We start from the raw sequence: 22448 nt of genomic DNA on the forward strand, positions 1-22448 counted from the left end.
CCTGCAAGCAGTGGACAAAGCAGGCGGCTGCCAAACAACATTAGAAAAAAGAGCATTGCACAACTTTAAACGAGCATGTTCCCTAATTGATCAGCAACGTAACAATGAAACGTTAACCAGGACGACTTTAAGTGAGGAGTTACTGTACCAATCTAAATATTTCCATCTTTCATATGCTTGTAGAGGACTGTTATACTCTCTGCCCCCTTCTCATCATTGCTTAGCTGTATGTTTAGCTTTTAATCTTTCCTTATAAAGCTGCTCCACACTCCACTTTTGTTGCATACTGGAAAAATGAATAAAGGAGAGAGCATTCAGTAAACTGCAAGCCCAGAACTAAACATTATATTCCAGGTGTAATCTCACCAGAGGCATACAGAAAGGGACTGTCTTAGCCAATTACAAATTCACATAAATTACTGTCCAAAGATCTCTTGACATTACTATTTTCCAGGTTTATCACTCCAATTGATTACCTGGGTGTAGGGGAAGTTTTGACCAGCTGTATTAGCTTGTATTTTACCAAAATGAATCATTATTACTTACTTGCATTCTTTCTCCTTTCACTAATGCTCCAAACTAGGATCAAGGGGTCCCTTAGGGTATGGCTACACTTACGGTTTGCAGCGCTGGTAGTTTGCAGCGCTGGTCATCCAGCTGTGTAGGAGCAGCGCTGGTGTGTGGCCACACTCACAGCTACCAGCGCTGGTGTGTGGCCACATTTGCAGCATTAGCAGCGCTGTTGGGAGTGATGCATTATGGGCAGCTATCCCAGCATTCAAGTGGCCGCAACGTGCTTTTCAAAAGAGGGGGGTGGAGTGGGGTCTAGTGTGACAGGGAGTGGGGGGAGAGAGAGTGTGGATTTTTGGAGCCAACACTGTGTGTTTAGCTTCCTGCCTTGAAAAATCAGAACATTTTTCCGACCCCTTAGTCTTAACTCTTAATTGCAAACAGCCTGCATCCAACACGACTCCCCGCTGTTTCATTCGCTCCCTGCCTGCCTCTCATTTGATTGTTTACAGCCAGGTACAGATGATCACAGCAAACAGGAGCTCCGTTTGTTTTTTAGATAAGCGGCAACGGAGCTCCGCGGAGCTCATTCACAACAAAACAAAGAGAGGCTGCATAACAAAACAAAGAGTAATTTATAAAAGCATTCTGGGATACATCCTTATACCCTGGAGGCCAATCACAGCGCTGGTGTGTGGCCACACTTGATGACCAGCGCTGCAGCACCAGCGCTGGAATCTTTATTCCCCATGCTGAGTGAGGTGTACGGCCAGCGCTGCAGCCAGGGAGTTGCAGCGCTGGAAGTGCCCTGCAGGTTTGGCCACTTACTAATTGCAGCGCTGGTGGAGGCTTTCCAGCGCTGCAACTCGCCAGTGTAGCCATACCCTTAGAGATTAAAGAATGATACTTCAGGGTTTTTTATTTAATGCCTTACTTGCATCATAACATCAACAAGTTTTGTACATTACTGCAACCTTTTAGCTATTTCACTTATTTTGCATGTGAAGTCCAGTTTACAGTGCCACTGAAGTACTATTAGGAAGATTTATACAGGTCAAGTCCAAACAAGTCAACAATGCATGTGGATGGGAAGAAGCAGAGTAGATTGTTGCTATGTCTCTCATCCCTTTCCAGGGAGACCAAGCACTCACCTAGCAATTCTAGAATATTACAATTCTAGATTTTGTGTCATCTTCTGTTTCACTTTCTTAAAAGGAGAGAGACTAGATTACCCTCAACAATGTTGGGGTTTTAGTTTTTGCTCACTAGACTGCTATAGAATGCTGGCTATGATGGTCAGAGAAATGTCACATACTGCACTTTTTAAAAAATGTAAGTTTTTACTATCTGTATCTCTACAGTGCATATCAGAATGAAACCCAACAATAAAAATAAAAGTGTATTCATTTTTGGGAAAATCAGAGTGTCCTTACAATTACTGCCATGAGAGGAACAGCCATTCAATTAGTAAGTGAAATTAAAGGCCACTGTTAGCAGCCACCATACTAGAAGTTGATAGGATGCAATTAGAAATAAGAGAAAAATCCCACACATTGCATTCAAACCACCATTCTTAATGCTTTAAATTTTCTCAGTACATTTCTAAACTAATCAGAACTTTTAACCTCACCAATTAGTCATTATTTTCATTTTCCACAGTAATGCACACAGTTAAAATTGCTCAAAGCTGTCACTGTTTCAGCCCTTCCATATCGTGAAAAGACAAGATGGTAGTACAATTACTAATTATCTATCAATATGAGTCACAGATCTGTTGAAGGGTAGAGAAAGCCAAAGAGACTGCCAACCTTGTACCACAGAAAGTAACAAGATAGTGTTGGAGGAAAAATGTGTTTGAGCTTATAAATAAATCCTGAAAGTGGAAGCACAGTTAAAATTTACCTTGAGGGGACAGAGAAATAGGACTGGTGGTCAAGTTAACTAACCTTTTATTTATCCAGTCACCTGGAGCAGACAAAAGAAACAGCAAGCTTCTTCAAACAGACAAAGCCAAAGTAGATGCATTGCAAGAGGCACTATAATAAATTTAAGAAAAGCTTGAAGTTAAAAAGGAAAAAATGAGGCCCTCTGAACCCAGTTTGCCCTCTCCCTTATACAGATCACTACACTGCAGATTCGAAGCAGGAGTGGGTAATTCACACTTACACGGTTCACTGAGCTATTGCATAGCTTCTAGCAAGTCACAAGTACTGTGAACACTTGCTTTAATCTTTTCCATATTAAGCTTTTTTTTTTTTTTTTTTTTTTGAAAAGGACAGCATGAATAGAATATATTTTAAGCATTTGCCAACATTTGTCTACAGCAGTGTCCTAGCTTCGTTTCTGTATTAAATTATCAGTTTGTCCCCCAGTATCATATGAAGTATGCAAATTTAGTGCTAGTTAATATTTTATCTACACCTCTCATCTCTCCTATATAACAGGATACATGTTTCCTTAGATCTGACATTTACTTCAGTCTGACACAACCATCCCTGTACATTATTGTAAATACTAGATCAGGAATTTATGAAGGAAGGTTATCAAATTTGGTATATTGTTTATAGTTTCCTGCAGTACAAATATCTGAGTCTTAGACATTAGAAAAGTGTGTGTGTGTGCGCGCGCACGCGCGTGTGTGAAGAATTAACAAATCCAACCTATCATGCTTACCAGTGTAATCTTTCAAAGGGCAAGTGAAAACAGGCATGAATGTCATGCCTTAGCCCTGGTGAGTTATGAACACTGTTTTTGTACAGAGCTACACTTCCTCCTGCATTCTCCTCAGAAGTTCCAGGTTTTCCATCTCTGTGGTACAGTGATTGCAATTCACTCACACAAACTTAAAGACTACAGCTTATTGCAAAGCCACGGTGTACTGCACATTTGGTGGGAATAAACTTGCGGTGTTAACTAGTATTTCCTTAGCTTTCATATTTAGGTTCATTTTCCTCCTAACCTTCAACCCTTTTACCTGCAAAAGGAAGTATTCATGCACTCAGATATACAGAAATTGACATTACCAACAAAGAGATGGTGATAGTTAGTAACAAACTTCAATATAACCAAATATTCCTAGCTATGCACTTGAGCAATACCTCAAAAATCTTAGTCTGTGCTCTGTCCTCTTAAATAAAAACAACAGCATGAGAGTATGATACCCTTACCAATTAGACTTTCTGTAAGAAAACACAAAAATGCATATGTAACCACAAAGAGCTTATCAAGATAGTATAACCTTGAATTCTGTAAATCCTATTTTCAATTAAGTATTCCACACAATTTAACTTAAAACTTGAGAAATTCAGTATATGTAAAGATGCAATAAATATTATAAACGGCATATTTAAGGGATTTGTTTATTTTTGGTTTACAAACAAAGGCACCCGATGTTTCTATTGATGTCTTATAAAAGCTTACAGATTTAACATTTCTTTTAGAGTATCTGTTCCTATGGCAGAAAATCCCATTATAGGAAAAAAGCACTTTTCCCTTGGTCCCATATTTTAAATACCGGTATACCCGTTTAATGACCATCTGTTTTCACACTGCTCTTCCTCCTACTTAACATGTCAAATTTCACTGTTATTTAGTGAGTTACAGGACATGTTAACCTTACGGTATCAAAATATAGATCCAGTATGTTCTCATTAATATTTATAGTTCTGGAAACAGAAAACTGCAAACATTAATACGAGAAAAAAAAAGCAAAAATATAGTGTCCTGTATGGGAAAAAAGTGCCTTCAGATAAAATTTTAATGGCTGATTCATGTGGAATGACAGAATAAATGTACTTAATGTGATAAGTCACTATCATGAATTAAACAAGGTGACTGATGAGTTTGTGTATGAAACAAAAATAGTAATCCACAGCTAACCATAGTCTCAATTATAAAGAAAAGCCTGGGGTTTTTAAATGGTTACATTTACATGGGAAAGATTAGAGATTCTTATGCTCAAAATGATGCAATTACTTCAGTCATTTATTCATTCAATAGCAGAGATTCCTTTAAAGAGTGCTATGGACAAGAAAAATCAATTCAGTGGCTTCATAGTTCTCAGTTGCTCAGTTTAAAAGAATTATGTAAAAAACAAGTTATTGTTACAGAGAGAAAAAGTTGTTTAACTATTAATTTCACAATCTTGATATATTTCGGCCTCTCTCCAAGTTCACCCACATACCAAGACCAGAAAAGGTGGGTCATTAGATTCCAGGCACTTTCTGCAGAAAATCTACATTTCATTAACAGTATATTTTCAAGTCCAATAACAGAAGATGCACAGGGAGGCAGCTATGACAAATACATTAGGAATATTACAGTTAAGTGTAACACTCTGAATCACAAAAGCCAGAATTTATTGTAGTTTCAACCATTGTCAGAGGTCTCTCACACTTCATGGTGTGGTCCTAAACCATTATAGTTTTGTATCACTGTAAAGAATATACACACAAGAATCTTTAAAAGGAGGTAAGGTTTTAAGTACTTACTACAGAGTATTTAGCTTCAACAAAGGAAGCTGTTCTTTCCAAAATTAGATATACACCCACGTGAAATAAAGTGTTTTCCTTTCAAGTTAGCTTTTCACAAGAACAGCAAAATAAGCTCATTGCACATTTACTTCAAATGGGAAAAGAAAACAAATATGTATATATGTTTTATGTAATTTTTGTATGATTAATTCAAAATTTTCCTTTCCAGGCATATTCAAAAACACATACTGGATTTAAGTACAGCATAAACTGATCATTTTAATGAGAACATATCATGTAGGTGTGCAGGTCAGTGTGTCAAATAAAAGCAATGTTAAAAATGTTTTAAAATAGAACTGTAGGCAATTGAGATATAAAGGGAAATTCATTAAGTGTTGCATCAAAATAGAATTCAGCTGTTTCTTGCAGTTAGTCAATACGTATTTCTCCTGCTAAAACAAAATAGACATGCAGAAAAATAGATTTCTTCAATTTTAGCCAAGAGTTTGCTACTAAATATTGTAAACTTAAAAAAAATTCTTAATTTATTTAAGATGTGTAGGATTCCTCTTCTCCCTACCTCCCCAGTGAAATGCAGGTTTGTGTTGGATCATTATTTAATGTGTTGCTTGCAAGTATGTTAACTTCAATCCTTCACGTAGTAAGATAATTTTGTTGGGATTATGATTATGGGAGATAGCATACCTTGCTAAACCATTTTTATTGACGGAGAATATACAATTTGTTTTAGCCAACCAGAACTTAAAATATATTCTATGAATAATATAAATAGTAGCAAAGACTATGGAAATTCCTCTAGGAGAGGTTATTCTTGAACTAGGTGTGTAATTATTGTCTCTGTGTTCCTGATCTAGCCATCATCTAGGGCGAAGAAATTCAACAGCTTACATTTCTGTTCTTTTCACGGTTATTGTTCCTTTTCTTTTATTTCTTTTTTCAATACAAGGATTGATTTTGCTTTCAGACACGCAAATGGTTTTCACTAACTTTAATGGGAGTTTCATGACAGTGTATAAGGGCAGAAATAATCAGTGTGTGCATTTTGAAGACTAGATCAGACAACTAGCCTTTCAATTAAGAGAGATGCATTTCTTTTAATGAAGGAGTCTTCATCATATCCTTACCATCTTTGAGGAAGGAAGTGAGGGAAAGGTGATAAAAGTCAAGAACAGAACAACATAAGGAGCTATCAGTAATTTACAAAGATCCACGGTCACTCATATGGGCTTGTAAGGGCACAAAAGTCACTAATCTAGGAGAGTCTCAAATAAATAGGTCTACAAACTGAGTCAATATTTTGTTCTTACTGAATGTGCCTATTTACAGTAAATATTAAAACCAGAAGTTAATTGTTAAGGCAGATTTCAATCAAATGCATTCCAGAACTGCACAGTTATATTGGTCAATAATCCAAATGTTTCTGCCCAGGCCAAAGAGTTAAACTTGCTGTGGATAAATTTTTGTTTGTAATGCTAACACATTTGTCTAATGTCAATTTGATCCAGTATTCAACTGTTTTATTCTCTAAGTTTTCATGGAATACACAATTAAACATTACATATACTGTACTGTATATTTCACACTCCAGGTCTAAGATGATTTCATGTTTTTACAAAAGATGAGATGACTAAGTACATTTTACAGGCTTTGTGCAGTTAGACCACCATATGCATAGATGTCCTAATGCTAAAATTCTTCTCTTCAGTATCTCATAGTACTGGATGCTCTAAAGTAGGAGAGGAACTTGTAACACAGACTAACCACGAAGTACCAGATGTTTCTCGCCATTTGTGATCTTGCAATAAAGATACGCCAGATCAGGATCACAAGGACTGTATTGAAGCCATAACGTATGTTCCTTAACCTGGGAAAGAATTAAAGAAAATGTAAAAATTGTAAGTGTTGAGAAAACACTGAGCTGTGCAGATGCAAGATGCTATAGAGTGCAACCTCTAATTGATTATGGAATACAAGGCATTCCACGCTTTTCACACCCCAAGTAGCACTGTGGGCCAAATTAACTGAACGAAGGGGCAGCAGCTCATCTGCAGTTATCCCAGACGGCTGGGACCAGACTTAATCATTGAGAAAGGGGCTTGGCAAGAATGGAGAGGAAAGCCACATAACTGGGTTAGTGACTGTACTACAGAATAAACAGAAATATAATATGTCAACAGTAAAGGATATTTATCAAGCAAATTCAAGGCCAACACATGGTTGTTTTCCCATGTATTTTTAGACAGGACACTAATCCTTAGTTTCCAGAACATGCACCATTCATTTCTTTAACAGGTTTAGCATACACAGTACTGACTGACTGTGGCTGACAAAAAAAATTGTAGGTTTTTCAGCTATGGGAACCCTAGAACGCACCTACAACTTTAGACGTACTCCTTTTGAAGACAGAATCTCAGACCATTTAAAAAAGCTTAAAAATATTTAATTTTCTTTGTAATGCATCTCTGAAGGTAGGTAGTTTTCACAGGTGTGAATCCAAGATGGTGGCCCTAAACCATGTAACAGGACTTTGTAGCTTCTCTAATCCACGGTCATTCAGTTTTTGGTCTTTTTTATTTAAAATAAGCACAATTAGTATGAGTACTGCAGATATAGCTCAAAAAAAAAAATGAAGTCAACTAGCAGACACGATAGAACTACTTCACTCTCTAGATTGGCTGAATCATTTCCCTGTTTAAAAAAAAATAGTTATAACACTATTTGTATCATATAAAAAGTGTTCTCTTGCTCTCTGACTGGAGAGAGATCTGTTCTTAAGGTAGACATATGTAATTAAATTGATTCTTCTCTTTACGAAGCTAGATAAACTGCTTAGTGAATTTTAAAACTACTCTGTTGGCCAAACAGACTTCTTCACACCAAACGAAAAAAGACATTGTGACTAAGCACTGTAAAAGTTGCACTGAAATCTACATATGAAGACTAAGTTTATGAATTTCCAGAGCACATATCACTGTAGCATCTGGACAAAAATATTTAAAATGTTCTCATAATCAGTGGTGTAGGATTTATGTATGAAAGTAGTGGAGATAACAATACAACTTTATACATGGAGATACTATGGGACCTCTATAGTAACACAGAAGAAAAGTTACTGACAAAGGAAGCCATTCACAGTTTGTGATAAACAAGTGTTGCTCAGTATCAATGTGAGAGATGCTGAAGACAGTCAAAGCTGCCTTAATGCAAGTGATTTAGTGGCTTTTTGTTTATTTTCACGTAGTGTCCAATTCATCTAAGCGCCATAACTGTAGCTACTATATTACTGCGCTTCCAGACACTAGATGACACCAATTTCTCTTCTCACTCTTCCTTAGTAACTGGCGTCAGAACTGCTCAATAGACAAAGCTCTGGTGATCTTTAACTGGCTCTTCTGCTGTGCAGCTTAGTCTTTTTTTAAATCTTACTAGAGACAAGACATAGTAGCACACTGCTCTTCCCATTCTCTGCCAGAATGGCCAGAAAGGGTAAAAATGGTTTTACTGATTACAAGCTGTGTAGAACTGGTATGTTCTGCATGCAGATTGGTCAGACCACTCAGAAAGAAAGTAGGCCAGCCTCTCTCATTCACTAAGTCCTAACAAATTCACATATTGAAAGAGGTAGAATTGACTGGCTACCAAATTTTGACAGTAACCCAGTTGGCACTGTGAAAGCAGATGGAAGGATCCCAGCCAAAGCTCAGGCACCCAGGAAACAGACGAAATTGCGTTGCATGCCATTTTTTTTTTCCAAAGCTGGTATTTGCCCACCTACTGCAGTGCAGTTACTGTTTCATGTCATAGCCAAATGTCTCTCTCTCTACAAAACTAAATCCATTCTCTTACTCCCACACTGCCAAAGCCTATCCATCCTTCATCCAGGGAAACAGTTCTACACAGTAGTAGTTTATCTGAAAAGCCAATCCTCTGCTAAGCCCCCACATCAGTTCTAGATTCAAGAAGTAGATTCCTTCAAACTCTAGGCAGCTGGTGGCTGTATATGGCTAAACAGGCTCCCATTCTGGACTGAACACCAGACCTGAGAAAAAGGACATTCCAGAGCCCAAACCTCTTTCAGCTCAGAAAGAAAAGTTTAATATAGAAAAGTCTATCTCTGACTGAAGCATGCTTAATACTGAACTGGACAGAACAGTTCTCATGGCAACAATGCATTGCCCATTGTATGGGGACGGAAGGGTGGGGGGGGATGGAAGGGTGGGGGGCAATGTCAGGGGGTTTAGGAGGGAGAGCAGAGGAGCTACAACAGAAGGACTCAGCAGACAGCAGAACCAGTTGAGAGAGTGGCTCCTCTATTCCAAAGTGAGGGAATACAAGACAGACCCTTTCATTTCCACACAGAACCAGTCTTCCAAAGCATTACAACAAACTCTGATAAGAATGGATTGATCACTTTGACAGAGGGGGAATAGATTACTCCATTAGAATTATATTAAAAAAGCATGATTAAGCCATAGGACAAGAAGGGACAGAGGTAGACAAGGAAAGGAAAAACAATATGCAGAAAGGGTAATATATGAAGAAATCACTGAAATGCAAACCTACTTCTTCAAGTGTTTCCTAGCTGCAGGGAGACCAGACATTTCCTCATTCAGTACATATTTCTTAGTTCCCATACAGTAGTTCTCCATGTACTCTGCCCAGTGTAACTGTCGAACATCAAAATTAAACACCTACATAAAAAGAGAACCTAATGGTTAAAACTTTTAAGAAAAAAATCATTACATTAACTTTACACTTCAGTCTCATAATGCAACAACAAAAATTGACATGTCATGGTCAGATCTCCATCACAAAATGATTGCAAGGAAATAATTGTGTCCCGTGCTTTCATAAAAAAAATACCCGGAAGTGCAAAGATCTAGATTTTATTTTCTGGCTCTACCACAGGCTTAATGTGTGACCTTCAGCAAGATAGCTAGTGACTCATTTTCCCCATCTGAAAAATTTCTTATAAGTGTGTTGCTTGGTCTTACAGAGTTTGTGGGTCTGTCTATATTGCAATTAAAAACCCATGGCTGGCCCATGCCAGCTGACTTGGGCTCACAGGGCTCAAGCTAACAGGTTGTTTAACTGTGATTCAGGTGTTCAGGCTGCAACCTGGGCTCTAGGACCCTGTACATCTACACCACTGTGAGCCCAAGTGTAGACAAACTGTCTAAATATCAGAGGGGTAGCCATGTTAGTCTGGATCTGTAAAAGCAGCAAAGAGTCTTGTGGCACCTTATAGACTAACAGACAGTTTAGAGCATGAGCTTTCGTGGGTGAATACCCACTTCGTCGGATGCATGCATCCGACGAAGTGGGTATTCACCCACGAAAGCTCATGCTCCAAACTGTCTAAAGAGGCCTAGGCATTTATACTACTGTTTTCCATTGTGAGGTGTTCAAATTGATGGCATGTACATTATTCTTTAGTATTATTTAACGCCACAATAGATTGAATGGTCTAAGATTTTGTTATTTTAGTCCTTCAACCATTTTCTTTGTTACCTATGCAGTTCTTTTAAAACACTTGACTTGTAGGACTTTACATTCTGTATGTATTCTATGTGGTTACCACCTAGGAGTTTCTTCATCACTCTGGTAGCTTTAGGAACTTAATTTTTCAGTGTGGATTTCTGGATTCCCTAATATCAAAAACAGTCTGTGATGTCAGTCATGACAAGTCTCTTAAAACACTACAATTTTCTAGAGGTTTTAACCTTACAAATGCTACAGATTTCCGAAAACAGAACTAGAGAGATCATGACAAGGGCAAAAGTCAAGTAAACAGTTCTGTAAGCTGGAAAAATGTCCTTGGTAATTTATCCAGATTCATAAAGTTGATATTACATATGCTAACTCCTTAGCATCCATGCTGCCAATTCACAAAATAAGCAGCTTCACAGTTCTCTTGGATCACTGGAAAATATCAGGAAAAATAAACCTCCTAGAACTGAGGAGACAGTCTCCTCTCTCCTAACAATTTATCTTATTTCAATATTCAAAATATTGAGAAGATTAACATACATTTCAAGACATGTATATAAAATGCAAATGTACTGAAACAATCTAGAAATAAAACTTTCTAGTGCCAATATGAATTATGCTTGAAAGCTCTCAAAATTAAAAGTTTTAAATCATAATGTTTAAGATATTATATTTTCATTTCACATCAAGAAAGTCCATTATTTAACTTTCAAATTGTTCAAAAATTACTTTGGGCACATTCTTCAATTTTAGGAAACTTCTCTGTAGGCAAAGGCTATTTGGTGGCTTTGCAACAATCCAAAGTATATTCCTATTCCCCTTGAAGGTCAGAACAAGAGACTAGCAGTCCAGAATTGCTTAGTTAAGGAAGATGATCTGGGATTAAGTTTGAAAAAACAGATACCAACTGGCTGTTCTGTTTGATCAAACAGTATAAAGTGCAGTGTGTCCACTCTCCCATTAAAACCTGCACAGCCTTCAAACTTAAAATCAAAACACTACCACATCTCTAGTTTAATGGAAGAGAAGTAGCTGCACTAGGTTTTTATAGTTATTTCAGACATTTTACCCTGAGTTTTGGGATGATTTTAACTTTTAATCATGTTTCCAAAACCTATTCTTTATCATTTGCTTTTTCTAGGTTACTTTCATTTAGTATCACTCAATAATATTCCCAGGATATTTTATATAACATCAATGTTAATCAATGTAATACTGTTTTTATTTTACATTGCTTTACTCGATGCATGTTTATCTTGCTTTTTACTAATTGTTTTAATTAACTTTCACATTTTGCACCTCACCATTCGTTTATGATTGCATACACATGCTCTAGTCCACCTTCATCCAGAATGAGCATGCATGCACACACATCCCCATCAAAGGAGGAGGAAGGAATAGAAGAACAGAGCTTGATTTTTAATCGAAAAAAGAAATGGAGAAGGAAATCATCAGTTCAAAGCCTCCAAACCAAAATAAAACATTTTTGACAAATGAAAGTGCTTCCATCTAGATGCGTGTGTATGTGTTTTAGCTGTGCTGATGCCTAGGTACTATGGATATGAACCTATAAGATTCTGAGGAACAGTATCTTCTGAGGACTTTCAATGGGCTTGTTCAAATGGGATGGTCTTCTAGTGAAGAACTGTATTAGCATCCACAATGCTGGCCACAACTGACCAGGACAAACAGGTTTTAAGCATCATGTCTGCTAACACAACTCTTCATAATACCATTTAAACATGATGAAATCATCTAGTAAAGACCAGCCCAAGGTGAGTTGTAGGTGTTCAGCATCAACTAGTATAAAATAATGCTACTTCTGTTCATGGTAAATGAGGCTTAGTTACCATTTAATAAAAAAAGTGTTTGGAGTTCCTCAGATAATTTGCACTCTTTATAGTGAGTTTATTATAATTACATTTTCCCCTCTCCGTCTTAGATGTACTTTTTCAGAGTGAATCTTACCAGTTTACAAAGTGCTAGATTACGTACTTAAGATACATGTACTCCACAAATGTATCCTTGCTGTAGAAGACATTCTACAGGTAAAAGAACCATATATTCCTGCTTTAGCAACATCTTTCACACTATCTGAAGACCACTTGGTAACTCAGGAAGAAGACAAGAAACTTTGCATAATTTTTTTCCATCAGTGCAGAAGACTGGGTTAGGTTATGCCAAAACTTTACTTATAGAGAAAGAACCAGCTGCCATGTTTGGCTTCTTCTGCCGCAGTCTGAGTGTACGTAATCACATTAGTGAGAACAAAAAGGCCCAGGCACATACTAAACAAAGACACCTGTGTCAGAAGAGACACAGGGCAATTAAAGTTATTTAGTTTTAACTGCACTTCCTGAATTTTGGTCCAAGAGCCTTATTACTGCTATATAAAGCAGTCCTTGAAAGAGATCAACCCAGGGCTGATAAAAAACCTGGAGCTTGTTTTCTTTGTTCCTGGATTTATGTACTTTGTACAAAATGAGTAAACAAGCATATATCTGTGGTCTCAAAGATTGCTCTGAGATGCTTCTCAAACGTTTTCTTGTTTTGGAAAAAAAGACTGGGATTGTAATAGAAGAGTGACTCCTGATCTTTTTCCAGGCCCTGTCCCTAGAAGCAAGACTGTGCTTTAACTATTATTGTTGTTAGCAGATTTCAGGATGGTTTTCCCTAAATAACGTGGATGTGGATTTATTTTTGTCTGAAAACTATATTAAAGCTCAACTAAGGCATTCACCCACATCACTTATTTTAATCCATGTTAGAAAAAAGTTCTTAGATTCAAATTTAGTTTTTTTAAAATTTGTTTGGACTAGACTGAACAGGAAAGTATTGAGCCAAGTCATTTATACAGGCCCTGGCAAAGGTCTGCAATCCCTGCGACATTTCATTGACAAGCCTCTATAAGGTGGCCCCTGCATTAAATTAATCCAAAAGGCGTAACTCTACACTCCTATAGGCCAGATTCCACTATAAAAGCAAATTTTTCTTGGGCATCAGCATACAAGAGAATTTGCCAATTGAGAGAAGTTCAGAGTGCTTATGAATTTTGCACTCCCCAATAGATCCAGCAGGTCCTCTGGTCAGGTTGTAGGATATGGGTCAGGTTGGGTAATAGCATTTAACTTCCTAAAGTCCACACACAACCTCATGGTTTTTATCCTTTTTAGGTACCATCACAATAGGAGATGATGCCAAGGAACTTTTTGATTTAGTAATCACCCCCATATCCAGCATGCTTTCCACTTCCTCCTGAATTTCCTTCTGCGTGTCTCTGTTAGCATGATATGCTTTGCTACGAGAAGGGCATAGCCCTGAGTTTCAATGGAATGGACAATCTTGTCAGTTAAACCTGGCTGGTTGGAAAATACCTGTCTGTGGTGCTTCAAAGGGGCTAAAATCAGGGCTGGATTACACAATAGGCAGACTAACCACGTGCTTAGGGCACCAGCAAAGTAGGGGGCACCAAAAAAGAGGGTTTTTTTGGAAAAAATTTGGTATTTGATATTTACAAAAAAAAGCATCGAAGTAGTCATCATGGGAAAAAAAATCAGAACTTTGTTAGACTTCCTTACACTCCACAACACACACTTCCCCCGTTTTTATGTTCTCTTTTTATTACTTATCCCCACCTAAACCAGGGGGGGCGTCCTACTAACGTAGATCAAAATAATGCGACGAAATCAGATTCTGTTATGTATTGCCATAAATTTGTTTTATTATTGATATATTCTTCTGAGTTATATGTATGTGATTCTTTTTTCTTTCATATATATTGTTGAAGTAGAGAAAGAACTGACAGGGATTTGTAAGGGATCTTAATGCATGACAGTCTCTGTTAGCAAGAGTTAGGCTAACTGTAACCCTAATAACGCGAGATTTGTAGAAGCGAGGATTGTGTGAGGCGAGTGGAAAAGAACTGTGTGAGAAGTTGTTGCGACCTTGTGTAGATAAGAGACTCCAGTCTACATTTTGTATTAAGTGAGAAAAACAAGATATGAGGATGACCTATGTATAAACAAAATGCAGCTGTTGCTTATTATTGTCTGTAACAAAAGTATAAATGCTTGCTGTAATTGTTTACCTGTTGAGAGACCGGTCTACGAAGGGGAGACCCTATGTCCTAGTGCACTCTCTCCCTGCTGTAGCTGCTAAACAGAATAAAGTATCTGACTTTGCTGTACCCAAACAAATAAGTGAGAACTAAGTTTTTCTCCGACATTTTTATTATATAATATATATATATATATATATATATATATATATATACATATACATATACATATACATATACATACACACACACACACACACACACACACACACACACACACACATATACACACACAAAAAATAGTGTATGTTGTGTAATTTTTTATTTTATTTTATTTTTTTAAGTTCAGGTAACTGAGATAAGGGGCAGTAACCAACTGAGTGGAGCACAGAAACGTAAACTGGCGGAAGAAAAGAAAAGAAACAAAACATTAGTGAAATTTTCCAAAATCTTCCAAAGCTGACATTTTTCAAAGCAAATCCATCAGAAGCAACATCTTCTCTCAGTAGCACAGACATTGTTTCAAAACCTGTAGGTGTTTCAGAGACTGAACCTTCTCCTATTGGTGAAACAAACACCATTCCAGAACATGTGGATGTGTCAGAGACTAACTGATCATCCTACTCCTGGTGGTAAAACAGACATTGTTCTAGAAGGTGTGGATATGTCAAAGACTGAACCGGCTCATGCTGTAAACAATAGGAGAATAGATCCCGGTATGTGAGTTGATTTCAGTACCGATGTAGCAGCTTACTGGATAGATCGTGGACCAAATGACTGTCAACACCACACTGGGCCATTTGAGAAATCACATCGGACTTTTACCAATGGCAAACAAACAAGATACTGTCCACAAAAAATATTTTTCGGCATGAAAGCGAATGGTGAGAAATACACTCAAGAATGGCTACTGTATTCACCATCAACAGGGTCTGTGTACTGTTTTGTTTGCAAACTTTTTGCATATAAACCTTCAACATCCCGGTTTGCTGCAGATGGATTTAGTGACTGGCAGAATACTGTTTTAATTGTGAGTAGTGCTATTTCCATGTTGTTCAGAGATTCAATGTTGACATATTTAAATCGAAGACAGGGATTTGGATTGACACAAAAATTGGAAGAACAAATTAAAGGGGAGCGTGAATACTGGCAACCTGTCTTGCAGCGTGTTATAGCTGTTATTCAAACATTAGCTGAATGTGGTCTGCCTTTCCGGGGATCAAATGACACATTTGGATCATTGCAGAATGGAAATTTCTAGGGATTGTTGGAGCTTGTGGCTCAGTTTGACCCATTTTTAGCAGGCCATATCACAAAATATGGGAATGCTGGCAAAGGTAACCCATCATACTCATCCAAGACAATATGTGATGAACTCGTTGGTCTAATGAGTGACAAAGTTCATTCAGCTATTGTGCATGAAATAAGTACTGCTGGGTACTTCAGTTTATCTGTCGACTCTACACCTGATCTTTCACATATTGATCAATTGAGTATTGTACTAAGATGTGTCTCCCCCACAGATGGAAAACCAGTTGAACGATTTATAACATTCCTCAATTTGAAAAGCCACACTGTGAAGAAATGGCAAATCAAGTACTGCATTATCTGTGCCAAGTTTGCAAAATAGATTTCTCAAAGTGCAGAGGTCAATCTTATGACAATGCTGCCAACATGTCAGGGTGTTATCAAGGAACGGAGAAGCAGCTTTTAGAACAGAACAAATATGCCATACTCATACCATGTGCTGCACACTCTCTCAATCTTGTTGGCCGCAGTGCTGTTGATTGTTGTCTGGCGGCAGTAAGGTTTTTCTCAACAGTCCAGTTACTTTATACATTTTTCTCTGCCTCAACACACCGATGAGCAGTTCTTAAAACATATTTGGGCAATGATCGTGTGTTGAAATCTTTCTAATACTCGCTGGGAGGCACATGCAGTGGCAACAAGTGCAATTCTGGAGTCCTACTCAAAGATTGTGAATGCAGTAGAAAGTATAGCTGAAGACCAATCACAAAAGGGAGAAACTATACGAGAGGCAGAAAACATTGCAAACAAGATGCAGGAACTAGAGTTTGTATTCATGTTGACCATGTGGAGTAAAATTTTACAAACACTTTTACCACACAAGTCAAGCTCTCCAAGAAAAAGAACTGGATTTGAAAACATGTGCAGACCTCTGTCAATCATTAGCAGACGACTTACACACTTTGAGGAATGATTTCAAAAGATTTGAAGACGTATCAAAAGATATCTTGCCTAACTACAAAGCAGCCGTCATGCAAGCGAATCAGGAAAAAACAAGCAAATGATAGAAGTGCAACAGAAACGACACTGAATCCTAGAGACAAATTTTGCGTATCTACTTATTACGCTATAATTGATACACTTGAAGCTCATATGAAGAGGAGAGGTGAAGTGTACAAAGAAGTATCAAGTAGATTTTCTTTTCTAAATGATATGGACTTATTTGATGAGCAATATTCACAAGGTTCTCAAAAGCTAGTTGACTCATACCGTTGACTTGAACATGAATCTCTGTTGAGAAGTACGGCAGTTCCACTGTTATATGCGCGCAAAGTTTAATGAAACAGGAAAAATGAAATTCAGTCACATTGATCTTCATGACACAATATTGAAAGATGGAATACAATGTGTATTTCCAAATGCAGAGATCTCACTATGTATTTTTCTAACATTGATGATTACTAACTGCTCTGCAAAACACTCTTTCTCAGCTGAAAAGAATAAAAAACCCTCAGAGAACAACGTATCAGGGCAGACTGGATTCACTTTCCCTATTGTGTATGGAAGCAGACATGCTTCGTCGAGTCAGCTTCGATTAACTTATCCAGAATTTTGCATACATGTAAGTTGTGTCATTTCGAAAAATAAAATTTTATTTTATGGTATTGTTTTTATTTTGAATTACATATGGGGGGGCACCATAATCTTTTAGTGTTTAGGACCTCTAAAGGTCTTAATCCAGCCCTGGCTAAAATCTCCTGCTTCTGGATTGGGATCAAACCCTCACACATCTCAGTGCTCTCCAAAAGAATCTCTTCCTTACCCTCCCTGACCAAATCAATTGAAGGGGCAGTAAATGTTCCCTCATCAGTACAACAAATCATATTCACTAGCATCTCCCTTTCATGGTAAGCTTTCAATCTATTGACATGTATAGTTTGTACAGCTCCCCTGCCATGGCACTTCCTTACATCATAAATGACCTCATTCACTCAATCATCTGAAAAGGTCTTTTCCCAAAATCCTGCATTTTGTTTTTCCTCACTGGAATCAACTCTAACACCAAATCTCCTAAGTCAAAAGATCTTTCTTCAGCATGCCTGTCATACCAAGAGGTCTCAAAAGGCTGATTCCTTTCAAAGTTCTGCTGCACAAAATCCATCATAGCCTTTAAATTCTCTTTAAAATGAGTGACTACCCCCCTACAGGCTGGCCTATCTCCTCTGTACTGCCCTCCCAAGAGCTTTGAATAAAATCTAGGGGTATCCCCGCATTTTCTATAAAGTAGATTAAAGGGGACAAAGATGACAGATTCTTAGGGAATGCTTCTATATGCAAACAACAAATAAGGGAGTAACTCATCCCAGTCATTCTCTCAGCTGGTAACATACATCTTCAACATACCTCTCAAAGTCCCATTAAATCTCTCCACCACATCATTAGTTTCTGGATGATAGAGGGCAGCCTTTGTATGCCTCACTCCATACAATTCCCATAACCTTTTGAAAACTAGACATGAAATTTGCGCCCTGCTCTGACAAGATTTCCCTGTGAAAACATGCTCTGCTAAAAATGGTTTAAAAGGCAGTAGCTGCCATCTCAGCTTCGATATTCACCTCATGTATAATCAATTGCTTCTGGGCCACCAAATCAAACAGTTTTTCATATCTGCCTTCAGTCCCTGCCCCCCTTATCCATTTTCTTATAAAATTACACATTTTACGCACATATTCAACAAGTGATACTGTCAAACATCTTAAGCTTTCTATATTTCAATTGATAGGACTCAGATGTAATTTTAAACCTTTTCAATAGATTTTCTTTTACATCTTAGCATCACCTTCCCCCATATCATTAAAAACTTCTCTAGCTTTCCTGATTAAGCTGGTCAAGAGGATAGGCATTCACTTATCCTCTGCGATCTTGTGGATACCATACAGTCTCAAAACGTGGACAGGAACTCTTCCACACAGTCACTCTCTTTGTAAATCAGGCAGATTTTCTCCTACTCCCTGGTGCTGGGGGCAGTGTGGGGGGAGGGGGAGGATGCCCCAGTATTTTCAGTTGCAATGTGTGAGCTCTCTCCTCAGCCTCCTATTGTTCCATGAGTCTCTAGTAGGCTCTCTCTTCAATCTGTTTGTTGGCTGGTGCCATATGTTCCATCTGTCTTCAGTGTGCTCTCTCCTCAGCTTATCTAGTATCCCTGATCCACAGCTCTGCCATCATTCTCTCTTGCTCGCGTACTTCCTGAGCTGCCAGGTACTGCAACTTGGCCTGTTCCTCTGCAGCATCTGGGGAAGCAGGGCACTTGGACCCCTGGTCAAAGCTTATGAGCAAAGCTCTCAGTTCCTAATCTGAGGCTTTTAATGGGCTATCCCCCTATTTTTACATAACTTCCAAGGCCTTTTGTGTCAAGACCATGATATGGCTGATTCACTCATTGCAACTAATCTTTAACCCTTAAAAACCTCTCAAAAGAGTTTAAATTTAAACTTTTAACAGCACTGGCGTTATGATCTAGAAGCCCAATTGACCTGTGGCACGTGAATCCCGCAAACACTACACCAATTTTCACACCGTCTGGAGTGACCCATGACTATGCATGCCAACTGCAGGGTGGAGTGTTAAAAAGCAGGGCAGACACCCCAAATTGGTGGTATGTTCTATAATTAGAATTCACCAACCCAGTAACAAATGTGACCTCCTAAACCACTATAATAGTCTTATCTGGCGTTACAGACAGTCCCCTTGGGCATTCCAGTCTATCTTGCCACCCAGACATGCTGGACTTAGTGACAGTTGGTTGCAATACATCACAGATCACAAAAGATTCAGGTGTCTTCCAGTCCCAACAGACCAGTCATTTACTCCAGGTCAATTTGTATCTCAGACCTCAAACTAAGACAATGCTTATAGCCAATCCTATAGTAAACTAACTATGGATTTGTTAACTAGGAAAAAGAAACGAGCGTGTTATTTACAGGTTAAAGCAGACATATAAAGAAATGAGTTACAGTCTATGGTTCCAAAAGCTGATAGTTGTAGCAATCTGTCAGCACTGAATGTCTTTTAGGGCTAACCGATACCAAGCAGCATGAGGATCTCTTACTTATGTTTAGGAATCTTTGACCCCCAGAGTCCAGACTGCATAAAAATCCAGCTGCTCCTTGTCAGGAATTTTTATGTACCCTCACCCGCGAAGCTAAGCTTATGGGACGAGTTCATGCGCAGACCTCTCCTTCCTGGAGGGAAGTTAGAAATGCAGTCAAAGTCTCTGTTCTTTAATGCTACACAATATATAATTTGCCTTCAAAGGTCCATCCTGTCTATAGGACAAGCACTTTACCTTAATCAATGCTTCTTTTATGCTACACAATTACAGAGGTTTATAATGCAAACACTCAATATAAGCAGCAAAGAGTCCTGTGGCACCTTATAGACTAACAGATGTTTTGCAGCATGAGCTTTCGTGGGTGAATACCCACTTCTTTGGATGCCCGAAGAAGTGGGTATTCACCCACGAAAGCTCATGGTGCAAAACATCTGTTAGTCTATAAGGTGCCACAGGACTCTTTGCTGCTTCTACAGAACCAGACTAACACGGCTACCCCTCTGATACTCAATATAAGTTTATACCATGGGCTACAGAGATAAGTCAGATCAATACATGCAGCATCCTACAAGCATTTCATGAAGTCTAAACACAAAACACATTGTTATAAATCCAGTACCCATCTTAACCATGCTAACACATAGGGGAACTAGATTGACAAATTCCTGATGCTAAAACAATGTTCAGCTGAGGCCTCAAGCCCTGGAAAGAGCTGGTATCTGGTCTGCCAGCATCACAATAACCACGCAAGGTCCTACTTCTTACAGACCACAGTATGGAGCCATTTTTTACTAACAAAATGGGGGGGGGAGCTACTTTCATAAATTGTTTCAGCAAGCATAGCTCCTTTCCCCTCATATGAAAAGAGCAGAGTTATTTAAAAAAAATCAAGTTATGCTGCTGCCTAATATTTTTAAAACTGCTTTCTCCATATTACACCTTACCACACTGGGGCAAAAAAATTTATGATAGGTGTGTGTGTTTTCAAAGACCATTTCACCTACCTTATTCATGGTGTACACAAAAATCACAGACAGTTATAGTTAAACAACCAGTTTTGTTTTGTTTTTTTAAAATTAATTAAATTAATTTATTTTAATTAAACTTCCATTACCCAGTCTTAAGTAAATAGATTCACTTCTTTTAAATCCTTAAATGACTGATAAGAGGTGTATTACACGAAGATTACTTGCCTTTTTGTCTTCAGGGCTTAGTTGGTTCATTAGCATATTGACATTCTCAGTGTTCCAAATCCAAGAATTGCTTGTAAAGTATTCTATTAACATCATGGCCTTGTGAAGACGGGTTATTGTTTTCATCATCCTATTGCCCAAGGAAAGGGATTTACAGATTACAATAGCAAAAAAACATATCCAAAACGAACATACCCATACTGTCCAAACCACCTCTCAATTTCCCCATAACACAATGAATTAATACCAACACAGGAACTCCCAAATCACCCAGCAAACCAAGCATGTCCACCTTTAACAGATAAATAGAATATTCCTGCATATTTTATATTTTTAAATGTACTGGAGATCCAATTTTTGCCAGCTGTTGCAATCTGAAATTTTGATTCAGCAACCTAAAACGGTGTTCTAATGGTTCTACCTTTCAAAGTATTTAGAAAAGAAATATAACAAAAGACGACAGATATTAGAAGAACATCTTCCTACTAGCTTTTCTTGCAATTCTAAAACATTAACAGGTTGAAAAGACTTATTATTCGTAATAAAAATATCTATTCTTATGCATAATAATTTAACTTGATGAGAAGTATTTACAGCCAAATTCTATGGTGTGGCTGATGGGGGGCAGGGAGAGAGGAGGAAAAGGAGGAACATGTATGCAAAGAAGTTTGTATTTGCACTCCCCTAAGTCTAGTGGCAGCTCAAGTTCAGGGGAACTGGCCCAAACTAGAGCAGCCCTATTATGGCTAGAAATAGCCTCAAGTAGCAGAGGATTGACATAGCAAATGCATGGCCTGGCCCTGCTGCCAGTCCTTGTCTCTACTTTGCTGGCCACAGAGTGAAGAGTGGTTCAAGGAGGGTCCCCCTTGAGAGGGGCGATCCATTCCTAGCTGGCAATGCCTACAGAGCAGTGCAAAGCAGCCACTCCGGAGGATCTAACCCCAAATATGCAGAAATATTCTATCATCCTTTATTGCCCAACTTAAGCCACTTTGTAAAATATAACATTTGGAGTACAGTGGGATTCAATTATAAGAATCGATCTGGGCAAATTCCTTGTTGACCAGAACAGCTGAACATGGATCCATGAAACAATGAGTTTTGCCCAGAATGGAAGTGTCCATAACAAGCAAGTTCTGTCTTGCCAGGACAGCGAATTCTGCTTGGTATTGTAATGCCAAGGCTAGTCAGTCAAGTTATATCTGGCTCCAAATGGCGCTTATACAAACCATCATCCTTTACCTTACTAGCTCACAAAAGGATCCATTTCTTTCCTGCTTTTGCAGACTCCCAATAAATCATTTCCAGTCCGATCCTTATAACTGAATACACTGATCAGTGTAAAC

General features: G+C 38.2%; 2 protein-coding genes across 7 annotated transcripts in view; both read right to left on the reverse strand.

Moving 5' to 3' along the window:
* OVCH2 (ovochymase 2) overlaps positions 1–3457 on the reverse strand; it is a 73378-nt gene extending 69921 nt beyond the window's left edge. The window contains exons 1-2 of one of the 2 annotated variants that reach the window (XM_045012770.1): positions 3184–3457; positions 2457–2546 (exon numbers count right to left, since the gene is read on the reverse strand). The gene's annotated coding sequence lies outside the window, so the exon portion shown is untranslated. Of the gene's footprint in view, positions 1–148; positions 174–2456; positions 2547–3183 lie in introns of those variants that run through there. The other variant, XM_045012771.1, reaches the window with a different exon arrangement.
* A 396-nt stretch (positions 3458–3853) lies between these two features.
* The window catches only part of FAR1 (fatty acyl-CoA reductase 1), an 88623-nt gene continuing 70028 nt past the window's right edge, over positions 3854–22448 (reverse strand). For 4 of the 5 annotated variants that reach the window (XM_045014738.1, XM_045014740.1, XM_045014739.1 and 1 more), the window contains exons 10-12: positions 21103–21232; positions 9567–9694; positions 3854–6867 (exon numbers count right to left, since the gene is read on the reverse strand). In XM_045014738.1, coding sequence (XP_044870673.1) covers positions 6705–6867; positions 9567–9694; positions 21103–21232 — 421 coding nt within the window. In that variant the 3' untranslated portion in view covers positions 3854–6704. Of the gene's footprint in view, positions 6868–9566; positions 9695–21101; positions 21233–22448 lie in introns of those variants that run through there. The other variant, XM_045014741.1, reaches the window with a different exon arrangement.

Source organism: Mauremys mutica, chromosome 4, assembly GCF_020497125.1.
Source record: "Mauremys mutica isolate MM-2020 ecotype Southern chromosome 4, ASM2049712v1, whole genome shotgun sequence".
Taxonomy (NCBI): domain Eukaryota; kingdom Metazoa; phylum Chordata; order Testudines; family Geoemydidae; genus Mauremys; species Mauremys mutica.